This window comes from Fundulus heteroclitus, chromosome 16, assembly GCF_011125445.2.
Source record: "Fundulus heteroclitus isolate FHET01 chromosome 16, MU-UCD_Fhet_4.1, whole genome shotgun sequence".
NCBI classification, from domain to species: domain Eukaryota; kingdom Metazoa; phylum Chordata; class Actinopteri; order Cyprinodontiformes; family Fundulidae; genus Fundulus; species Fundulus heteroclitus.
The window spans coordinates 25,403,044-25,427,939 of NC_046376.1; the positions used below are offsets into that span (position 1 = coordinate 25,403,044).

Genomic DNA, 24,896 nt, shown 5'->3' on the forward strand with positions numbered 1-24,896 from the left:
TCTATGGAAGATGCTGCTGCTTTTATTGCATCCATGAAGATGTATCCTGACAGCACGACCAGTCAGAATTTATAATAGCAGTTGTGTACAAGTCCTATTTTGTGCAAGCGTGTGTTTGTCTGTGTGCACACGCATGTCTCTGAGCATGCCTGTGGGTATGATTCTTCTGTGAGCAGTGTGGAAAGTTTGTTCCTTATTTGACCTCAGAGAGAGCTGGGCAAAAACTAGGACACCACAGGAAGTACACTTTGGCTCAAACACACAAACACATACAGTCAGCTGATTCAGATCAACCTGATAAAAGCACACTGGAATACATTTTTGATGCAGTTTAAATGTGGAAGTTTCATGTTACCTGTTATCTTTAATTGTGCTTTCTCAACACATATTGACCGTAATGTGTCAAGTATAGTGTCATATGTTCATTCCTTGTTCTCCTATTGTTTGTTTTGTCTTTTTGTAGGATTTTATAAGTAAGTACATTGTCACAATCAACTACTTCTGTCCTGGTTGTTCCTTGACCAACCGTTGTCTCAGAAACTGTCACAAAGGTACAGTTGAACCTCACATTGTTATGATTTCTGGCCTGTCTGCTGTCTGCCTTAACACACACTCATTTGACTTCATCCTCAACAAAATCAGTCAGCATACCTTCGAGCCACCTCTCTGCAGCACAGCAAAAAACCTAATTGCACACAACTGCTCTACACCCTTCATAAGCCTGCTGCAGACATTGCCAGATTGTCGAAAGCCTTCCCTTGTAGATGTCCAGCATGTTTCTCATGCATACCTGTCTTGGATTTCCCTGCCTTGCCTTGCCCTTGTCAGACTTTTACACTGCTTCTGATCTCTGATCGACCTCCTGATCAACGTGCCCTGCCTAGCCCTCCAATTTGTCTGTCCTGTCCTGACAACCTGTGTATGACCCATGCCTGTCCCCTGGATTTGTCTCAGGCCTCTGTCAGTCTGCCTGACTGTGCCACAGCACTGCATTTCTCTCCAGCCACTACTCGCTGTGATGTCACCATCCCTGCAGCAGCAGCAGCTGCTTATTATAGCATCAAGTTGATGCCACATAGAAACGTGGCCAAGTCAGGTGAATTATCCATTGTTCCAAAGCTAAACATTAAAGGAACAGTAGGTATGTCACGTTGAAGAGGAAGCCATTAATGGCTGCCACCAGATTCCTAAAAATGTAGCTGGTCAAAAACAATTCATCATAACCAAAGAATATGGAATACCATTTCGTAACACATACAACACTTGAAGCGGATGGGCTACAGCAGCAGAAGACCATACAATGTGCCACTTCGGCTAGTGCAGAACATGAAAATAAGGCTACAATTCAGACTTAACAAAATTGGACAGGTAATAGATTGAAAAAAACTGTCTGGCAGGATGAGTCTTGAGGTTCATCATTTCTTATGCAATAAATCATCAAGAAAGTAGGGATTCCTCCTGCCAAGCTGGTACTACAGCCTACCTGATCATGCAACTCCCTTTATCACCAGAGTTCAGCCATTTTCCATTTGTCAATTCCAGCTTGACAATGCATCACCTCATATAACTCGAATCATGTTAAACTGGTTCTTTAGCATGAACAAATTCATACCTGTATCAAAACATCCCTTTGGGATGTGGTGGAAAGAGAGATGTGTGTCATGTATGTAAAGACAACAAATCTGCAGCAACTGTGTGCTATATTGTACACACAGACCAAAAATGTCTGGGGAATGGTTCCAACATCTGGTTAATTCTATCCCATAAATAATTAAGGCAGTTTGAAAGCAACATGAGACACAGCACTAGCAATTAGCACCCCATGGAGTAACTGGTCAATGTGTTTGGACTGCATAAGGTGAAACTCAATTCAACACAGGTGGGGTTGGTTGGGGTAAAATAAAATGACTTTTTAATGAAAGTTGTGCTTTAAGTTATTGTTTGAAAACACACAAATGATGTATTTCTGAAAGAAGATGCAGAAAAAAATTATAAAAGTACTCTGATAGACTAAATGCATTTTCTGGTGCATTCACAACAGGAAAGTCCTTAGGTCTGCTTGTTTGATCCAGACCAAAGGTGGATTTCATTTTTTTTTATTTGGTGTGGTTTGTCTTCACATTGTACATTTTGCAAGGGAAGATGGTTGCTCACGTTAGACAAAAATAACTAGGGTGGGGCAGTGGAAAACTACCATGGAAATCCTGCGTGCAGCACCTTTGTTTTGCATATTTGTATAGTTATCACAGCTAAATCCTTGTGAGTGTCGAGAGCAGCTCATTTCACTCAGGTTTCAAGACATTTTATTTATAATTTTGCAACGGTGTCAGAGAATATGTCCTGCAAGCCAAAGAAGTCCCACAACATGCTAGCAGCAGCAATGCTAAACAACAGTCAGCAGATCAGGTATGATTTCAGTACTACGTTCACTGCTACGGTGACTTGTTGAGTCCAAAGAGACTTATATTTTCTGGAGTTGGGTCGGATCATGGCTGTTTCGTATTCATAACAGAAGCAAACCACCCCTCTAAAAGTCTCAGTCCATGTGACATGACTACAGACCATGTTCGTACGGTCAAGGGTTCAAGGGAGATTTATACATATATATTATATATAAAAAGAGAAACACCAGAATTATGGTTTTGGTTTTTGTAACCGTTCAGAAATTCTACTAAAAATGATTATGGACAGAAACTTTAGGTATTTCAGGTGTTACAGCTGATTGGGGGAAGGGTACAGCGGGTCATCGGCACAGGAGCTTGGTAGATGAGTGGTGACCTGGAAGCAACAGAGCCATGCAGCTGGAGGATTCCTACCTGAAAATAAGCTTTGTATTATTGTTTATCTGCCTAATCTTTGTCATTTCAATATGTTTTCCTATAAAGCACTTTGAATAGTGTTATACTTGCCTTGGTACAGGTTCTTCTATTTTTACAGATTATATAAGAATTGATAAAGAGCTGCCTGCCTGTCACCTGAAAATTTCATCGGCTTAGCACAAAAAAGCTGTTTATTTTGCAGTGTGTGATGATATCAGCTGTCATTTCAGGAGGGGAACATAAATGTCACTGGTAAACTTAAAAAAGAAGAGTTATCCATTTATATCTGTATCTCCTAGAAAGATCTTTTTCATTCCATTCTTTCCTTCATTAAAAGTTCCTGCCGTCCCTCTCACTTTCTAAACTGTCCTTCAAAAGCTGTTATGTCATTCATAACCTGAGCTCTACAATCACTCCATGGAGCTTTCTCAGTTTATTTCCTTCAAGGACAATAAACCTGTAAACACAGGCGGCAAGCACTCAGTTTCCCCCTTGAACAGAGGCAACTTAACTCAAACTTGTCCGTGTTCCTGTCCTGCGTATCTCCATTCTTTTATGCACATGAATTTGTGAATGTTCATATCTATTCCCACATGCACTGCTTTAATGATGTAAGCTCTGCTTGCAAAAGTCTAACAAGCTCTTCTCTCTGCTATATGTATGCTATTTACTATTTGTTGATATTTTTTTCGTCTTTTTCCACACCTCTGTTACTTTATTTTTCTCCACTTTGTTGGTGTATGTTTACAGACAATTTGATCACGACAGTTTTTTGTTCTGTTTTTATATTTCAAAGGACCTATTCGTGTACTCCTGTCAAACACCCAGCCAGGGAATGTTTTATATTGTTTTTATTTGTATCCTTTTGTGACCCTGTCATAAAAACACTGCTCAGCATACTCTGTGAGGCTGTTGATGATTAGTTACATGTTTATGGTGGCATCTCTGGTGTTGAAGTTGTTGTTCGTGCTGTTTTTACCTTCCTTTGGATGGAACCTTCTGGGTGGAATCAAATATTCATGATGGCAAAGAAAAGGAAACATCAAACTCAACAAGCCCACTCCCTGCTCCCCACGCTGTGTGCACACGCATGTGATAGAAACAGGATGAAATATGTTGAAGGGTACATGTGTATGGTTCACTTTTTTTTTTTTACATTGTTCAGCAGCTGTGGGTTTTTTGAAATATTGAAGTGGGAATTATTAGACACTTTTACTCAAATCTAAAAATAAATTATTTTTCTTCCACCCATTCTGCTGTAAAGAAAAAGAAAAGATATTTTCCCATTGAAACTAAAGAGCTTCTCCACTGTGCATTAGCTGTCAAGAAGCCCCACCTCCATTTCTTATCTAGGCCCATGTCTAGCATGTTTGCTCAGGGGGCCTAAAAAATTTAGGCTTTTACCTCCAGTATTTACTTTTGAAAGCTTGCTTTCTAAAATATTGATGCTTAATCTTGTTAAACAAGATTGCTGCATTAACATTCTTAAGAAAGATCACCGTTTGCTGTTTTCCATCTTACCATTTGTTCAAACTGGATTTTAGAAAGAGTAAAAAGACAAATTTATTAGTTTTATAGGGATAAAAATTTTATCAGCTGGGGTAAGAACACGATTTTTGAAGTGATTCATTATGCAAATTGCAGATTCTGCAGCAATTACAATTTCAAACCTCAGGTGTCAAACAAACAGCATCAAAAATCCAAAAAGAAAGTTTCCAAGCATGGTTGAAGGGTGCTATGCTAAACAAGGGAGAATATTCAAAGGCACTTTTAAACTGTATTCTTTCTTATAGTTGTATAGACCACAAATAAATCTTCACAGCATGACACAATATTTAATTGTTTAGTAATCGTTTTTAAAGTATTCCAGATGGTTTCTCTAGAGTGTGTTACTTCTGTAGCCTTTTGACAAACAATGACCTATTTTAGCTCTCAGTTTTATTCTCATTGTGTGCTTTGAGAAAACTATTTCTTCCATTAAACCAAGTCTGTATTCTTACAAGTTTATTTGAACAACCAAGAGATCCAAAGACATTTCAGTCTTCGGTACGTACCCCTTTTATATTCTTTCCTGAATGTAAATGTTTATTTCACTGAATTAAATTACCTCTTTCTAATTTTTGCTATTAAAAAAAAGGAGGGGGAACCAACCCTTTATTCTCTATTCCTATGGTTTTTAAACTGAGTATGTGCATCCAACATGGTAACTAATGTTCTAAAACTCATTCAGTTATATTTTTAAATATTGGCTTTTTTGGATGTATAAAGCAATTTGGCGAATTGAGTTGTAGCTTAAAGTGCTATATAAATAAAGTAAAGCTGAGCTGAGTGAATGTCATGTGTTTTTTTTTTTTTTTTTGTACCCAAATTTAATAGGACTGTGTTTCAGAGTTGGAAGAATTGCAGCCCATAAATAAAACCTTTTCCCTTATTTTTTAGCCTTACCTCATACTGCCTGAGGAAGGCTTTGGTGTCATATTGCATAACAGTCTGTTGTGACACTTGTGGAAATAGAGTATGCCACAGTCAGGGCTATATGTTTGCTGTATGTTGAGCATTCAATGCTTACAGCAGAAATGGAAAGTAATTAGAAAATGAGTATCAAGTGGCAACAAGAAAGAGTGCTAAAATGTTAAAACATTAATCATAGGCTCAACATAATTTAAAAGGCACTGAGAGAAGAGTACATTGCAAAGTAAATGTTTGAAGACCTCTTTAAAATAATAAGTTGTTTATCTGTAACACTACAAAATGAAAGTAGTGTTGTCTCAGGTTTTAATTAATATTTCTTTTCATAAATCCATATTGACAATATTTTCTACATTAGACATTGTTATGTAAATGTTATTTCATATTCCTGTTTGAGTTAAAAAATTTTAGCCTGCATAGCTGTTCTGCATGTACCTTACATGTACAGTATGCTGTGTCCTCAGAGTCGCAATAAAGTCAGTAAAGCCAGAACTTCAACACTATGAAGTGTTTAATAAAAAAAGAAAAAAATTAAACAAATACTCTTAATTAGCACAAGAGTTTGTCATTTGCAGTACAAACACCTTTATGAATAGAGCAGGAGATGGATGAGTGTATAAGCTAATTTCCATTTATGGCTGCACCAGTCACCTCTCCTTAGACATTTATGGGTTACGACAAAGCGAAAAACGTGATAACTCTGAAGCAGAAGATAAAAATTACCCTTCACTGGCAGTTTTAAGAGTATAAAAAAGAAGAATTGGATGAAAATGGTTATAGGACCTGTGAAAAGGCTCTCTTCACCAAAAACTACAACCGGAGCATTAACATTAGTGTCTTAAACGTTTTTGTTGTTATTTTGTTTTTTACAAGAAGCTAGGTTAGTTGTAAATGCTGTTGATTTTTCTTGAAGCATGAAATTTGGTGACAGTAAATGCCATGGTATTTCTGCCAGTGAAGTTTGCCGCACTAAGCACTGTCCACTTGATGTTGGCAAGATCATAACCCCCAAAATCCACATCCTCCATTACTGCTCCATTCCTTTAACGTACGTGCACATCTGTCCAACGGAGCAACTACGTTGTTATTTTAATTCATGAGAACCATTCCACATTCTCCCTGACTTCTCCGAACGTCACCGTCAGCGGACACGCTCTCGTCCTTCACCGTCAAAATACAGAACTATTTTCTGCTCTGTTCCAGTCCATCGGACTCCAGCCGGAGAGAAGTATGGATTCAAATGTCTATTAACGTAAGCTAAGACACAATTCAATTATTTTAAATACAAAAACATATAAGATTTTGGTGGCCACCTATACTTGAGAGAAGTAAAAATATGCCGAGTCGATGTATAATCATCTGCAGAGAACTTTTTGGACGCTGTTCAAAGGATGAATGAGATTTTTGTTTAGTTTTCGGCTCCTTTATATCCCCTTTCATATGGCGTAAACTTGTAGCTCCTGCGAGCTCCAAGGACTTCAGTGCGGAGCAAGACAGAGTAAACTGCAGTAAGCGTTGCTTTTCACAGACTCACGTAGGCGGTCTGGAACGGATCCGACAAGTACAGGAACAGAGGATGTGGAATTTGCAGGTAAGGGTACCAAAGCTTGCCTTGATGTGGCAACTTTTATACCCTAACCAGCCAAACATACCACATGACTGATTCTGGAAATGGCTTGCAGGTTTGGTATGCAATTTGAAATGTAAGAGACGGTAAAATATTGGAGAATCCAATGGAAAAATGTATATCCTAATGTGTATAAACATCTCCTGCTTTTCTCTGTATCCTTGCTTCGTCTATGCCCTGTGAAAGGCTGTTTGTCAAAAGCAGGTGAAATCATCTGAAAAAAAAACAGCCTTAGGCTTAGCACTATGATGGAGTTATTGCACATGCCCATTCACATCACAAGCCTCCCCCCAATCTGTTTCAACTCACCTCTCTGTCCCTGCATCACTCTATCAGAAATAAAACAGACTATAAGAAGAAGTATATTATTTGTTTATTGGTATCTTTTACTCAAAGCTTCACTCAACAAACCCATGGTGTAATTCTAAGCTGTCTATTTTACATGTTTGTGACCGACTACAACAAAACCAGGAACAAGTCTCCCCAGGGCCGTTTTGAGTTATTTACAGATTCAGAAAAAGTGGACTCTAAGCTTTCCAACGGAGTCAAACTTGTGGAAATCAAATGGAATTTGAAAAACATATGACCTTTTGAATGTTGGCTCTCTGCAAAGAAGATTAGGGAGAAAACAAGCCTCAAAGTTTCTTTAGAAGCACTCCAAGCCAGGGGGTGTTAACAAAAGCTGTTGATTTGAATTATTTTGCATACCTTGCAGCAACACCTCCCACCACTTCAATGCCTGTCAATACAGGGTCCAAACCAACTTACATCACTACTTTGTTCAAGTAAAAATGATTTACAGCTCTGCATTACGATATTTGTGTTAGACCTGTGCATTTCGTACTATTGAGCTAAGCCTACAGTTGAAACAGGATAAATGTAATTATTTTTAAGTCTTGTGTTACATTAAAAAACTTAACAAAATAAATTACCACTTAAATCATGTTTGGATATTAAAAATGGAAGGTTGAATGATACCCAGCTTTAATTTCAGTATAAGGAATAATAATAATGTTTTTTTATTTTTCAAACTCATCCCATGTCCAATGATTCCCATGTTCTACTGCTCTCTTTCTACGGCTAAATAATACATCCAACCATCCTTAGGAGAAAGTGTCCTAAACGCACAGATGCACTGTAGTCCAAATCGTTCTTCGTCTTTCTCACTTTCGGTTAACGTCAGCTGGAAACTAGGAATGCTCTCTATGCGCTGACGCTATTATTTATGCTGATTTCTTCTGATATAGAATCAAAGATACTCCAGTGTCCTGGTAAAAAATTTCCCGCAGTGCTGTACAGTGGCGGTTAGGTTATTGCGCAACCTATTAACATTAATTCTCGCTCTTCTCAAGCTCTTCCGGTCAGCTTGTTTAAAGCAGTTTTTAATTTGTAAAACGTTTACTCAGCTGGCGATAACCAAAAATTGGGATTCTTTGCATTGCACCAAACATTGCAATCCCCTACTGACCATGTAACTTTAAAGTAACATTTTCAGACTATATATATATATATATATATATATATATATATATATATATATATATATATATATATATATTAGGGCTGGGCAACGATTAAAATATTTAATCGCGATTAATCGCCCTGATTAATCGCATTCTATTTAGAATGAATTCAAAAGTAGTGTAAAGAGCACTTTTATTTTAATGTTCTGCTGCCATATGAACAAAAGTGTTGTAACATTTGTAGCACTTATCAGTAACACATATTTAGTGTAAAGCTCAACTTAAACATGTAAAACAAAAAATAGCAATAATAATAAATTAAAGCTTATTGCCACTGACAGGGAATTCTCTTTATGGGGAAAAAATCTACCAAAAACAGGCAATTTCTGAGGTAACCGCAGGGAGCAGCATTACCATTTTATGTTCAATACCAAAGTTTAACTTGGCAGTGGTTACAACTAACTTGTTTCTGTCATATTCGATGCTGGAAGAACTTTAAACTGAAATGCTTGCTAACTCGATATGCTTGCGTTGCTTGCGTTTATTTGACGTTGACACGCGGTTTTTTGTTGTTGCTTTCTCGCGTACATATAGTGAATGGCAGGGAAAAACAGGCAAAAACACATGGATACTTTGAAACGAGAAGCGACTCGTCGATGCAGACCCCCCCGCTCCGCACAAAACTTGTTCTGGCCGCCAACTCACCGCCTCGCCTAAGCTTTTTTCTGGACGATGATTACAAACAAAAAAACGGCTGACGACGCCATGATCACCGCGCAGGAAAAAAAAACAACAAAGCTTACCGTTCGATTAACTCGGCCCGTTTTCCGGTCTTTTTAAGCCCTCGACACTCAAGCCATCATTTGAGCTGAAGGTTGGTGTGTTCTTCGACAGTGCGGCCAGTAATCCGTGCGCCTGGGACATCGTCTTGGGAAAGTTTAACGGGTGTAAAGTCGGTCATATCGCTGTTTCTGTTGCACGTAATAGCTGGTTGCTACAGGCGTTCTCTACCTGTATGCCCTACCTAAACAGCAAAAGGGGCGTTGCTCTTGAGTAGGTGACGTCACGTGCGCGGTACGCTATTCCTGCGGGAAACACCGCCTTCCGCATGTCGGCTTTGTTTTTTTCCGGCCAGCACCTTTCTTACTCTGAATCCGAGGTTTGGCTGACAGCGAGGTTATTGGCGCATTATCGCCACCTACTGTTCTGATTCAAACCCCTACACCGCAGCAACAGACCTTCACAAAATAAAAGCATGTGAGCAACATGCGTTAACGCGCGTTAAAGAAAATATCGCCGTTAATAGTCTAATGAGTTAACTTGCCCAGCCCTAATATATATATATATATATATATATATATATATATATATATATATATATATATATATATATATATATATATATATAAAACGTAAATTGGGTTCACCCCAATTATGTATTATTATGTGTAAAACAAATGTTTTTTTTTTTTTTTTTTTATAAATTTTGTGCAATTCTGATTCTAATGTGCAATAATCTAAAGGTCTCAAAGGTCTTAGGAGAACTTTGGATATTATTGTCATGTCCCTAACTTTATAATCCCCGAAACACTTTAACACCTTCACCTTTAAAACATATGGTGAGGAGCAAGATGAGAATATGAATAAATGATATGCAAAAATAGGGGTGACTCATGCGTGAAGGATTTGGGCTTGTCATTTTTAAAAGGCTTCAGCTCCATATATTGTGTGTGTGTGTGGGGGGGGGGGGGGTGGATGATGAGGCAGGTTGGGGGTTTGTGAGTGAGTGTATTCTGCTCCTTTTAGGCATCTGTCTACTTCAAATGCTGTTAAGTATAAAGTACCGAAAAAAGGTACTTAAATAATCACAAAGGTCAATTATACCAGTCCAAGAAATGTTCATTAACGTTACCTTTAATTTTAATTGATAAAATGGTTACTGTAAAATTAAAATGAGTACACTTAGCAAACATATCTTTCATTACTGTTTTCCACACCATTAATGCTAATGTCCATTTGCACAATGCTTTAGCTTCTCTGAGGTGTTTGTTTGTACAGTCATGCATATTGAATAGTTTTCTCACCTTGTTCTGTAAATGGGCTGCTGTCTTTCTTCTATTCCTTCTATAACTTGAATATTGCATATTTATGTTTTTATCAATTAATAACTGAGCAGTATTGCTGATAAGTTTGTTTTCTTTTGCTTTTGAATTTAACATTAAATTAGTTATAAAGGGCTTTTTACTTAATTTCAGTGTGTAACTCTGTCTATGAGTTTTTGCCACTCTTACGGCCGCATAAACCCAATGTGGGATAATAAATGTATTTCTATTCTATTCGTATACGTAGAAAGCAGAAATATCTTTACCTTTAAAACATTGCCCTCTAGTGTTAGAAGAAGAGAATACAGTGGAGTAAATACAGCATATCAAGTAAGATCCTCTGATTGTCTGATCCTAAGTTTCTGTTTCTCATCTCTTCTTATGAATGCAGTCTATGTGATGTACACAAACGAAAGACTGTGTGTCCTTTCAAGACAGGGGTGTGCAAAGGGCATGTCCAAAAGTTTGCAACCTCCTGAAATATTGTCCGGCCCCTGACCAGAATTTTAAAATCGGAACAAATCTGGCCTGCAAGCACAGGAGGTTGATGCAGATTGACACTTGTTAAAAGTTTTTTTTAATTATTTAAATTATTAAAAAATATGAACCTTTCAGGTTCATATTTTCACAAACAAAAATTATCTTATTAAAATTAAAACATGTTAGATATGCCACAATGTAATACTCTTGTATTGTTGTTATACAATACTCTTGTATTACATTGTAAGTTTCTGATCTCATTTTTATTTGGTAGTAAATAGAACAACAGACATTTTTTGCCCCACATTGATTAACCTTGACTAAATACAGCAGGCACTGACCAACAGTAAAGGAACTGACCCAACCAAGGACAGCCTACTTTATTTGGATAATGAGGCAGAAATGCAAAAGGAAAAAAGAACGAATGGAAATTGTGGGAAGTAAAGGTAAGACATTTCAAGGAGGACATAAAACAGAAATAAATGTATCTATAAGTAAAATAAAGATGAAAAACAGTAAAATTACAATCAAGTGCTAAAATAATGTGTTGGAGATAGATAGATAGATAGATAGATAGATAGATAGATAGATAGATAGATAGATAGATAGATAGATAGATAGATAGATAATTACTTAATGATCCTCGACAGGGAATATTCATCATTGATAAAAAGATATAAAATAGGATGAAAACATAAAATTGGATTAATAAAATAAATACATAAATTAAAATCATAATCATAAAAACACAGTCCTTCAAGAGGCATGAAACTGTATAATTGTGCCCGGGACAAAAGATCTTCTGTACCTCTTCAATCTGCTTCTAGAGAAAAGGAGGAGAGAAAAACGGACACAAAAATGTAAAAAGAACAAATGGAAATTGTGGGAAGTAAAAAGGTAAGACAATTCAGGGAGGATATAAAACAGAAATAAATGTTTACCACACAAGAAATGTGGTAAAATAAATAAACTGCTTATTTTAAATTACACATTAATAAATAATAATTTACTTCTTATCTGATTATTTAATTGGAACATTTCAAGTGTATTGGCTTGTTTCTTGGGCCATTTATATGAAAGAAATATAGTCTCATTAGAATCAGACTTTTTGCAACGTTGAATTTAAAACCATTTCTATTCTGTGAAATTAGGTATGTGATTCTTTACATTAAATTTGCCAGCAAATGGTAATTTGTAAAAACTGGTCAGCAAGTGTGTTGACCTTTGTATGGACTAAAGCCAAAGGAATCACCACTAGATTCAGTTGTGTAGCTTTTAGCCTATCAAATTATGCTCGTTTGATCTCCAGTGCATTGGGCTGAATTGAATCTCTTAACAGCTGGTTAGTGGCTGAATAAACTAAATACTTGCCCTGAATACTTTCAAAAACTACTTTTGATACAATTACAGCTGCAAATCTTTGGCACTTTGTCTCTACCATTTTTATAAATCCATAGAGAAGTTGTTTTCTGATTCTTCTTTGTACAATAACTCAAGTTTAGTAAGAACTGATAGAGACTGCCTGTAAACATGCCCAATAAAGTTCACCTGTAGACTTTAAATGGTCCATTGTAATACTTCATTATACTTTGATATAAATTATTCAATTATAGCTCTGGATATATGTTTAGGGTTGTTATCTTGTTAGAAGCTGAAACTAAACCCCTGTCTCAACTTGTTTGCACCTGGTGTTATGTATTCCTCTGGTATGGTTCTGTGTACAACTCTGCACATCTTTCAAATCACTGTTCAAGAAAGGCGTTACACAGCTTACGCTCTACATTTAACCACGCAAAGGCTGTGGTTCAAAACAAATTCAAACACATGTATTATAATCTTCATAATTTTGTTATATTTTTTTTCCTTAACACAAATACAAATCAATGAATACAACTGCGCAAATCTACTGCTGTGAGTCACAAATTCAACTTTACAAGATTTGTGACTTGTGGATAGTACCCTTCAGGGACGTGCGGGGGGGGGGGGGGGGGGGGGGGGGGGGGGGGCGTTGGGGGCTTGAGCACTTGCCCCTTTGCCCCTTGATGCCCAAAGTGCCCTTTTGTCAGTGTGTTGTTTTTTTAATGTGTGTGTATGTGCGTTTGTGTGTGTGTGTGCATGTCCATAATAATAATAATTTAGATCTAACATGATCCACATAACGTGCCTCACTCTTCCCTTCTTCTCCTCTCGCAGCTCCGCGGCTGCTGCTGCCGCTCGCTGTCTGACTGCCTGCCCCTTTAAATCGGCAGCACACGTGACTCTGCTCTGTGCTTTTTTTTTTAAACTCCACTCTCATTGGTTGTACTGCCTTAAATTCGCCTTCCGTTTTTCTGATTTCTAGTACGTGTGTGCGTGCCTGTTTGCTTGGAGCGCAAGATTTAAATTTCGATTCATACTGGGATACTGCTGTTACCACAATTAATACTAGACAACAAAACTAGTCCCAGTTAAGAAACTAAATATTATCAGCACTAAAATAGGTGAAAGCTGCTGAGTGCAATTCCGTAAAGAAGCAGGAGAGAGAGTTTGGATTTGTGGAACTTGAGAAATGTAAGTAACCAACATTAGCATCTCAAAATAGCATCTAATTCTGAAGTATAATGCATTTATCAGCAAAAACCTAATCTCTTTTATAAAACTAAATATTCTGTGTTTGGCAGGAGTTCTGAAGACTGCTGGAAAGACAGAAAAGCAAAGATTTCAGGTTATTAAAAATTCAGATTCTTAGCCACAGCCGTCTGAAAAAGAAAAGGTGAGGGTTTCCCTTTTACCATATTTTGTTGTTATTGTTGCTTTCATTGATTGTTGACCCTTTGAGGCAGTTCAGGCAGGCATAAATAGCAGGTGTTATTTATTTTACATAATATACAGTATAGGAACACTATATGCCACATAACTGCTATATTTTGTTTAGACTAATTAGGATCCCACATAATAATAGTTCAATTCAATTCAATTTTATTTATATAGCGCCAAATCATGAAACATGTCATCTCAAGGCACTTTACAAAGTCAAGTTCAATCATATTATACAGATTGGGTCAGATTATACAGATTGGTCAAAAATGTCCTATATAAGGAAACCAGTTGATTGCATCAAAGTCCCGACAAGCAGCATTCACTCCTGGGGAACCGTAGAGCCACAGGAAGAGTCATCTGCATTGTACATGGCTTTGCTGCAATCCCTCATACTGAGCAAGCATGTAGCGACAGTGGGAAGAAAAACCACCCATTAACGGGAAAAAAAAACCTCCGGCAGAACCGGGCTCAGTATGAACGGTCATCTGCCTCGACCGACTGGGGTTACAGAAGACAGAACAGAGACACAACAAGAGAAACAAAAAGCACAGAAGCACACATTGATCTAGTAATCTGTTCTACATTAGATGGTAGTAGCGGGTGAGCCGTCTTCTCTGGATGATGTCACAGTTAACAGAACGCCAGACCAGGTGTACCTACTATGAAGAGAAAAGAGAGAGAACAGAAAGTTAAAGCAGAAATGACAACACATAATGCATAATTGAAGAACAGTAGAACTCAATATAGTGAGAAAATTAGATCCTGATATACTCCAGTAACCTAAGCCTATAGCAGTAAAACTATAAAGGTAGCTGAGAGTAACATGAGTCACTAGTTATAATTTTTGTCAAAAAGAAAAGTTTTAAGCCTAGTCTTAAAAGTAGACAGGGTGTCTGCCTCACGGACCAAATCTGGGAGTTGGTTCCACAGGAGAGGAGCCTGATAGCTAAAGGATCTGCCTCCCATTCTACTTTTAGAGACTCTAGGAACCACCAGCAGACCTGCGGTCTGAGAGCAAAGTGCTCTGTTAGGAACATACGGGGTAATCAGAGCTCTGATATATGATGGAGTTTGATTATGAAGGGCTTTATAAGTTAGAAGAAGAATTTTAAATTCTATTTTTGATTTAACAGGAAGCCAATGAAGGGAAGCTAAAATTGGAGAAATATGATCCCTCTTGTTGATTTTCATCAGAACTCTTGCTGCAGCATTTTGGATCAGCTGAAGGCTTTGAACTGCATTTTGTGGAATTCCTGATAGTAAAGAATTACAATAGTCCAGCCTTGAAGTAACAAATGCATGGACCAGTTTTTCAGCATCACTCCTGGACAGAATGTTTCTAATTTTGGCGATATTCCGGAGGTGAAAAAAGGAAACTCTGGAAACCTGTTTAATATGGGATTTAAATGACATGTCTTGGTCAAAAATAACACCAAGATTTTTTACTTTATTACCAGAGGCCAGGTTAATGCCACCCAGATTAAGTGATTGGTTAAGAAGTTTATTTTTTGAGGACTCTGGCCCAAAGATTAAAACTTCGGTCTTGTCAGAATTTAGATGCAGGAAATTTAAAGTCATCCAGCTTTTGATGTCATCAAGACATGACTGCAGTCGAAGTAATTGATTGGATTCATCAGGATTTATGGATAAATATAGCTGAGTATCATCAGCATAACAGTGTCCCTACCAGTGCTATTTATTTCACAATTTCTACTTCTAGAATTAGAATAAAGACAAATAATACTGAGGAACACCATTTACATTGGTTTTATTGTACAAAGGTTTTCACACTGTCCATTAGTAAATTAGTACAAACCAGGGATAGAGCTAGACATTCTCATCAGGGATTTAGTCCACAACATATTTCATCATTACACGGGTAATTTGGTACACCAAAAAAGTAAGAAATTATTTAATCTGTTGATGTGGTCGCAAAATTAATTTAATATAGGCCTTTACATATCTTAAAGTTTAATCTGCTGTTGTTTAATAGTCTTACTAGTATATGCCACTAGTATATTAATATGTTCTCATTTCAATGATGAAATGGACAACCACTCATGTAACAGATCGGTTTTGGTGTCACCAAACTTACTCAAAGTACAGTATTGGGTCCTCCATGCTCTTTATGTATTAAGATTTACTGGACATTTAAACATCAACAACTCACTATTGTTAGGGAAATAATTAGTTGTCTGAGAGGATGTAGGTAAGGAGAAGCCGTTATCTACACTTCAGATATATGATGTAAGAAATGTGTTTGGAATGCTAAGCTAAATTACATAAAATGGGCTACACAGCCCAGTTGTACTTTTGTTGAAGTTTGAATTTAATATTTGAAATGCTGTCAGTGACGCTTCTACTTCCAGTGCAAGGTAAATACAATAAATTTATTTGCAGTACCTTGAATGTATAATTTTGCTGTTTTATGATGCAGACAGAGTATCTTTGATAAAAAAGAATAAGGGTGGGGTTTATCTCTGCACATTTATATATCTTCAAAAGAAAATAAAGGAAAAATCTAGACAACAGACATATTTTGAATATATTTGGTTTAATAGGCCCGCATTTACTGTCTGTCTCTGTTGCTGGTAAGTTCAAATGCAAACTTTTTCAAAGTGGGAAAAAGTCCCAATTCGACATTCATCAGATCCAGTGATGCTTTAAAGATAAACAAACAGCATCTAGCGTGTGTCGTGCTTATAAAATTTGTATAAATGTAGCAAATAATGCTGCCTTTTCTTTTTAGACAGGCAAAACACGTTCTAATGCTCAAATCAAGCATCAAAAAATAAGAGCATGCATATTGTGTAGGACCAATGAAGCTTTGGACCAAGAGTGTCCCTACCAAAGTTCAAATCAAACCAACGCCCTTGATTCCATGTTACATTCTTTATAGTATGGGTTGGTACATTTCAACCGGTTGTGTAGCAAGGTATGTTTCTGTATCGTGTTTCAAATCCGTGCCCCATGTGCCCTCTTTTAACTTTGAGCACCTGCCCCTCCAACGGTCTCTGCACGGCCCTGGTACCCTTGGTCGTACAGCAGAGGGTGCTGGCTGCTCGGTCAGTCTGTACCAATTGGAAATGCATGTTTGGCCTACTGCCATGTTGCCTTCCAAGGACCCAGCCCACGTAGACCTTCGAAGGATTCAGCCATTGATATTTATTGCTGGAGAAGATTCTCCATGATCATTCCAAAAAAAGTTAAAAAACAAAACAACTGGACTTTTTTCCGAAGTTTGAAGACGTTTCACTTCCCATCCAGAAAGCTTTCTCAATTCAAATGTCTGAAGTTCTAAGCTTTATATTATTGCCCAAAAAGGCCTTGTTATGGCTTAGGTTACATGCAAATTAAACCGAAACTGGTCCACCCCTTAGCAATGGGGAGTCGTTAGGGCCGTTGTTGGCCTGGTTTACAGGGGAGATGTTGTAATCACCTGCATAGAGGTGAAAATTGGAAGGAATCAAATATATTGCTGTGTTGTAGGTTTTTGAAAGTTGAAACCTGAGTCCTCTCAGGGAGTTTATTGTTTATATCTAAAAAAGGTCATTCTGACTTTTCTGGTACAGCACTTAAAGGTATAGTGAACAATCTTTTTCAGCTTCGAGATCCAGGGGTGTCGCCTTATCTATTGGTTGTCCCACATGCCAATCATTGTGACACGCTCACCTAATGGCAATCTGTGTGCATGTTAGCTTTTGCTTGCTGGCTGAGCATGCGCACTTCTAGTGTTTATGTATCCAGCTAGCTTCGGTGTTAGCCGTTCATTGTAGCTCCGCTGCTCTCACCGTATACTTTGGCCTCAGAAGAAAGAAATAAGACCTGCTTATGTAGCCTAAAGACCGTCTATAGTTAAGCCAGGGAAAAAGCTCGCCTGACTTTTCCGTTGTGATAACAGCAGGTGGCTGTCAAATGATATCAGGCAACTCCTTTTACGCGGGATGTCCTACTTTCACTGAAATCAGACTCATTTTCCAGGACGGATTGAACACACATCAACCATTTAATGACTTACTTTGTAATTTCTCTGTTTTGAAATGCCTATCCTTTTGCAGATGCCTTCGTAGAAAAAATGCATGAAGTTGCTCAATCTCCACTTTCCATGACACTTCATTGAAATGTCCATGAAATGTGATGTCATGCCTTAAAACTGGATCTAATTTTTATGAGAAAACTATCTCTTATAACGGGAATAAAACTATATCAATATAATGAGAAACTGTCTCATTCTTACGAGATAACTTTCTAGTTTTAACCAGATATTGCTCCTAAATGTATTTATCACGTCTGGCAGTTAAACGCTTCCAAAGTATAGTGACACAAGTTGTCTTGGAATTTTATTTATCTAACTTTTTTATGTAAGAAAATAACTCAAGAACAAATTCCAGTGATTGAAAAATAAAAATTCCCTGAAAGTCTAATGAATTCCTGCTAAAGAATCTGTTTCATTGAAACAGATTTGTTTTTGTCTACACTTCCTGACAAAACATAGGGAAAACAGTAGTCACTGTTTATAGACTGATAGGCATGAAAAGCATATATGGATTATTCAAATAAAATGAAGATGCCCATTCATTCAAAGGTAGTCTCATATTTGCACAACTATCTGTTTGTATTTTATATAGATATATAAATAGTCACATTTGTTTGTGTGGGCTGTAACTCAGATGCTGGGCCTAGAAATTTGAATACACCTTATTCCTATGAATTTTACTCTATGTACATCTATATATAATATGCATCAGTGCTCTGGAAGCTGTTGGTATGAGAGACTCCACCACAAGCTGAAACTAAACCATTTTAGCATGAAGTCTTCTTCATTGTATCTCTTTTGAATCTGCTGTACATCTGCATATGCAACAGGATGGGGAACAAGCTGCTGCTTTTTGGTGAGTAAAATGGGTAATTTGAGTATAATTTGAAGGCCTAGTGTTGTTTAGTTTTGAACGCGTCCTTATATTTATGTGTCAAAAATGTACACAATAAATGATCTGTTATTCATGCTGATGTAGTTCAACACAATTGTAGTTATAACATGATGCTCTGATTAAGAAAAATGATGAAAAAAATTATTAATGTTCTTGTTTCATGTTATATTATAGTGAATTAAAAACATTTACTAATTATTTTTTACAGAATTTACTCTTGTTCCACTAGTCCTGCAATACTCTGATCAAATTTTGTTGTGTAATTTATTTTGTGTAAAGAGTAAATCTACCCAAACATAATGCATCTGTGTTTTTGTCTCTTCTTGTACAGTCTCCATGTTCCTGTCATTATCATCTGAATCAGGTTAGTTCTTCTGTTGCGTATCAATCAATTTCTGTGCAGTTGGACTTAAATCAGTGTTTGAATTCTATATTTTTAGAGAATTTGATCAGATTAGGTGGATCAGATAAATCATGTTCTGGAAGAATTGAAATATACCACAATGGTGTCTGGGGAACAGTCTGTGATGATAGTTGGGACCTAAATGATGCTGAGGTGGCCTGCAGACAGCTAGGCTGTGGTCCTGCCTTGGATGCTCCACAGTCTGCTTACTTCGGACAAGGGACTGGACAAATCTGGCTTGATAATCTGGCCTGCTCAGGAAGAGAAACTTCTCTTGGAATGTGTGGGCACAGTGGATTTGGGATTCACAATTGTGTACACGGTGAAGATGCTGGGGTTATATGTTCAAGTAAGATTGTGATTATTATTATTTTATAATTTACTGACATAATTATTTACTTTTTTGTCATAATCATAGACTTTCATATTGTAAAAGGAAAACATTACTTTGGATAGTTAAGAATTGTGGATATTTGATACAATTAAGAAAAGCTAGTGGTCCTGCACATGTCCTTAGAGTTTTGTGATGAAAAGGAAAAAAAAAAACTAAGTAAAAAAAGAATGAATAGTACTTTAGTCAGTTCGTGTCTGTCTAAAGTAAACCCATAACAAATGTTTGTATAATGTTTTTTTTTTAATTCAATACTTGTGTTGTTGTTTTTTTTTTTCATTTTATGTTATGGTAATTTACAGATTATTCAATCAGATTAGCTGGATCAGATTACTTATGTTCTGGAAGAATTGAAATATACCACAATGGTGTCTGGGGAACAGTCTGTGATGATAGTTGGGACCTAAATGATGCTGAGGTGGCCTGCAGACAGCTAGGCTGTGGTCCTGCCTTGGATGCTCCACAGTCTGCTCACTTCGGACAGGGGACTGGACAAATCTGGCTTGATAATCTGGCCTGCTCAGGAAATGAAACTTCTCTTGGAATGTGTGGGCACAGGGGATTTGGGATTCACAATTGTTTACACGGTGAAGATGCTGGAGTCATATGTTCAAGTAAGATCATGTTTATTATTTTTTATGTTCAAGTAAGATTGTGATCATTATTTTTCATAATTTACCGACATAATTATTAACTTTTTTGCCTTAATCAAAGACATTCATACTGTAAAAGACAAAATGACTGGATAGTAAGAAATTGTGGATATTTGACACAATTAAGAAAAGGTAGTGGTCCTGAAAATTTCCTTAGAGTTTTGTGATGAAATGGGAAAAAAAAGTAGTAAAAAAAGAATGAATAATATTTTAGTCAGTTAGTGTGTGTCTAAAGTAAACCCATAGGAAATGTATAATGTGTTTTTTATTCAATACTTGTATTTTTTCATTATGTGTTATGGTAATTTACAGATTATTCAATCAGATTAGGTGGATCAGATAAATCATGTTCTGGAAGAATTGAAATATACCACAACGGTGTCTGGGGAACAGTCTGTGATGATAGTTGGGACCTAAATGATGCTGAGGTGGCCTGCAGACAGCTAGGCTGTGGTCCTGCCTTGGGTGCTCCACAGTCTGCTTACTTCGGACAAGGGACTGGACAAATCTGGCTTGATAATCTGGCCTGCTCAGGAAGTGAAACTTCTCTTGGAATGTGTGGGCACAGTGGATTTGGGACTCACAATTGTGTACACGGTGAAGATGCTGGGGTTATATGTTCAAGTAAGATCGTGATTATTATTATTTTATAATTTACTGACATAATTATTTACTTTTTTGTCATAATCATAGACTTTCATATTGTAAAATGAAAACATTACTTTGGATAGTTAAGAATTGTGGATATTTGATACAATTAAGAAAAGCTAGTGGTCCTGCACATGTCCTTAGAGTTTTGTGATGAAAAGGAAAAAAAAAATAAGTAAAAAAAGAATGAATAGTACTTTAGTCAGTTCGTGTCTGTCTAAAGTAAACCCATAACAAATGTTTGTATAATGTCTTTTTTTAATTCAATATTTGTGTTTGTTTTTTTTTTCATTTTATGTTATGGTAATTTATAGATTATTCAATCAGATTAGGTGGATCAGATAAATCATGTTCTGGAAGAATTGAAATATACCACAATGGTGTCTGGGGAACAGTCTGTGATGATAGTTGGGATCTAAATGATGCTGAGGTGGCCTGCAGACAGCTAGGCTGTGGTCCTGCCTTGGGTGCTCCACAGTCTGCTTACTTCGGACAAGGGACTGGACAAATCTGGCTTGATAATCTGGCCTGCTCAGGAAGTGAAACTTCTCTTGGAATGTGTGGGCACAGTGGATTTGGGACTCACAATTGTGTACACGGTGAAGATGCTGGAGTCATATGTTCAAGTAAGATCATGTTTATTATTTTTTATAATTTACCAACATAATTATTAACTTTTTTTGCCATAATCAAACACATTCAGGTTGTAAAAGAAAAAAATGACTGGATAGTTAGGAATTGTGGATATTTGACACAAATAAGAAAAGCTAGTGGTCCTGAACATGCCCTTAGAGTTTTGTGATGAAAAGGAAAAATATTTATCAAAAAAAAAAAGTGAATAATACTTTAATCAGTTCGTGTCTGTCTAAAGTAAACCTATAGCAAATGTTTGTATAATGTTTTTTTTTTATTCAATACTTGTGTTTTTTTCATTATATGTTATGGTAATTTACAGATTATTCAATCAGATTAGCTGGATCAGATAAATCATGTTCTGGAAGAATTGAAATATACCACAATGGTGTCTGGGGAACCATCTGTGATCATGGTTGGGACCTAAATGATGCTGAGGTGGCCTGCAGACAGCTAGGCTGTGGTCCTGTCTTGGATGCTCGACAGTCTGCTTACTTCGGACAAGGGACTGGACAAATCTGGCTTGATAATCTGGCCTGCTCAGGAAGTGAAACTTCTCTTGGAATGTGTGGGCACAGTGGATTTGGGAATCACAATTGTGGACACCATGAAGATGCTGGTGTCATATGTTCAAGTAAGATTTCATAAGATTTCTTTTCCACTGACATTGTTGAAAGAACAATTTTAGGCACAACATAATGGTTGTGCCAAAATGGTTGTGCCTATGGTCCTGCTTGTAAAAACCACAACATTAGAAAAGCAGCCATATCTTTTACAAATTCTGTGAGATTAGAAGCAAAAAGAACAAAATTGTAAAGAGAAAGGAAAGTGCCAATTTTTCACATTTGTGTCTGTAATTCTAAATTAAGATCTGAAAAGTGAGACATGCAATGCTTCACTTCCCCTGAAATATTATTGTAATGCTGTCAGTTTTTGCTAAAATTACTGTTACAAGTCTTTGGGTACGGCTCTACAAGCTTTGCACATCTTAAAGGTATCCATGATTAGTTGAACAAGTTGGCTTAAACATGTAATTTTCCAATTAACTTAAAAATTGCTGTTTGTTATACGTAAAAACTGATATTTACTACAAAAATTGTTTATTTTACATGTTTCTGTAAGGAATCAGAGGCAGGGGACCCAGAATTCAACTAGACCAGCAGAGGTTCAGAACTAGCTTTTAATAACTGTTTCAAGGACTGGAACAAAAAAAAACAAAAGGGCAGTACAAAAAACAAACAGAGCTACCGGGCAGGTAAGGCAGGCAGGCAGGCAGGAACAGGGTGGCTCAAAATCTCTGGCGAAATAGGGTGAAAAAAACCTCCAAAAGTTAAGACAGAAAGTTTGTTGGAGAAGACTCACCCCGAAATCAACAAGACAACCTAGCACTGATGTCTGGTCTCAACAGTTTATATGGAGGTGTCCCTGTCCATGTTTATTTACTTGGAATATTCGTTTAATTTTGAGAAGTTTTGCAAGATTTCCCATCTGACATCTATTTGATCCTGAGTGAAATCTGTTCGTATGTTGTCTGTTGTCACAAACTAACTGGACACCCCACACTCTACAAACAAATCTGTTTTAGTTAAAAAAAAAAAAAAAAAAAAAAAAAACAATTGTTATTGTTACGCTTTGGACATCGAATAACAGCAGTACTCGATGATAAAATTCCTCTGAGCGTTCAGATTGACATTCAGCGAAGAGAGGTAGACCAGGAAGAATAAAAAAAGAAATACTGCAAAAAGCATTTTAGGAAGCCGATGGTGAGCTGCAGGGTGCAACAAGCATAGGAGCACCAGTGTTCTGGGGACTACTATACCCCCCATGAGAGGGGGGTATACTCAGTCTCCCTTGCAGGTCATAGCAGAATGCAATGTTCGGAGTCTAAAGCAGCATATTGGCCAGGAAATATTTTATTTCTGGCTGAAACTGCCTTTCCTGCTAATTCTCGCATCTGCAAGGTTTTGTCAATCTACCGCGAAGCATTACGCATGAATGGATCTCACCGTTTACAACAGTTAAAGTAGCCTAATCGCCTCACACCTTGTCACAATAATCTGTTAGCCTCTGGAACACATCAACCTGGAGGGGAATGTACGACGGAGTATTAGGGCCACACATGAAGGGATTTTTTTTTTTTTGCCATGATGAGATTAAACTCGACATGTCGACTTTAAAGTCGCCATGTCGACATTAAACTCAACATTTCGAGAATCTCAAATTCAGAATTGCGAACCCGGGTAAGCATCACTAGGGAAAGACGTTACGTTATTGGTAGGCCACCGCTTCCAGTGATGATTGTACAGTTGCACCACGGCAAAGACTACCTTCACACTTAATTAAAACACACACTTTATTCTCGAAATGGCGAGTTTAATGTCGACAGGGCGACTTTAAAGTCGACACGTCGAGATTAAAGTCGACATGACATTTCAACTTTATTCTCGAAATGTTGAGTTTAATGTCGACATGGCGACTTTAAAGTCGACATGTCGAGTTTAATCTCGTCATGGCAAAAATATTTTTTCTCTTCATGTGTGGCCCTAATACTCCGTCGTAGGAACGTGATGGTGGAAAACCCTGATAAAATGTTGCATGGACTTATTTAAGATTTAAGATGGTGTAACTCCAGTTCGGGACATGACAGACTGCATTTCCCATGATGCAATGTGGTCAAAATGGCCACCAACTCCCATCATGCAACACGTCCCAAAATGTCCGCCGACCCTAACGACGAAACGACGAGATAACGTTACTGTGGAGGATTTTAGAAGCGATGGGCACGTTGCGCTCATCCTTCTTACTTGGCGCCCCGCCAGACTGGGAAGACACCCACAGCTGTTCATCCCATTTTGGGATTTTCCCCACGTGCCGTGCTAGATTTTCTCGCTGGAACGAGGATTTTGGAAGCAAACTTTATCCCTGCTTGATCATAGCAGGAGGTCGACTTTAAAAGTACTTTCTGAACCCACTTCGATCGAAGACTGAGAGCCGTTATCTCCTGGTGATCGTAAAAGGGACCACGCTTTTGTTTTGGCCGAACAAAGCGTCTGAAAAGCCCAGATAGAGAGACGAAGGGACTCCACTCCTACCTGCCCATCCCGTTCCCCACTGTCCGACGCACCGGCTCGCTGAGCTGAATCAGATCCGCGGACTCAATGCACCACAGGTCACCAGCCGAGGCAAAGTCAGAGTAAAGAAAGATTCCCCTTTTTTTTTTATTTCTCTTTTCATCCGGTGATTTAATTGTGCCTGGGCAGTATTATTAGGATTTAGTTTAATGCTTAATTACTCCAAGATGGAGTTTTGTTTTAACTGCTGAATATTTCTGATGTATGTGCATGCATTTTGTAAGTGATTTTGGCTGTGTTGATTTGTGGTTCATAAGTGACTATGCCGCGGGTCGCTTTTTCCATCTTTTTCCCCGTTTCTCTCTTTCCTGTCCTCTTTTAAGTGAATTGAATCTCTTTGTTAAACC

General features: G+C 37.5%; 1 protein-coding gene across 1 annotated transcript; it reads left to right on the top strand.

The window, feature by feature from the left end:
* The first annotated feature begins 18,626 nt into the window (after positions 1 to 18,626).
* LOC118566327 (deleted in malignant brain tumors 1 protein-like) lies at positions 18,627 to 24,558 on the top strand. The gene is made up of 6 exons (XM_036148042.1): positions 18,627 to 18,651; positions 19,787 to 20,098; positions 20,450 to 20,761; positions 21,100 to 21,343; positions 21,905 to 22,052; positions 24,466 to 24,558. Exons 1-6 carry the CDS (start codon positions 18,627 to 18,629, stop codon positions 24,556 to 24,558), a joined length of 1,134 nt encoding a protein of 377 aa, XP_036003935.1.
* Positions 24,559 to 24,896: the final 338 nt, after the last annotated feature.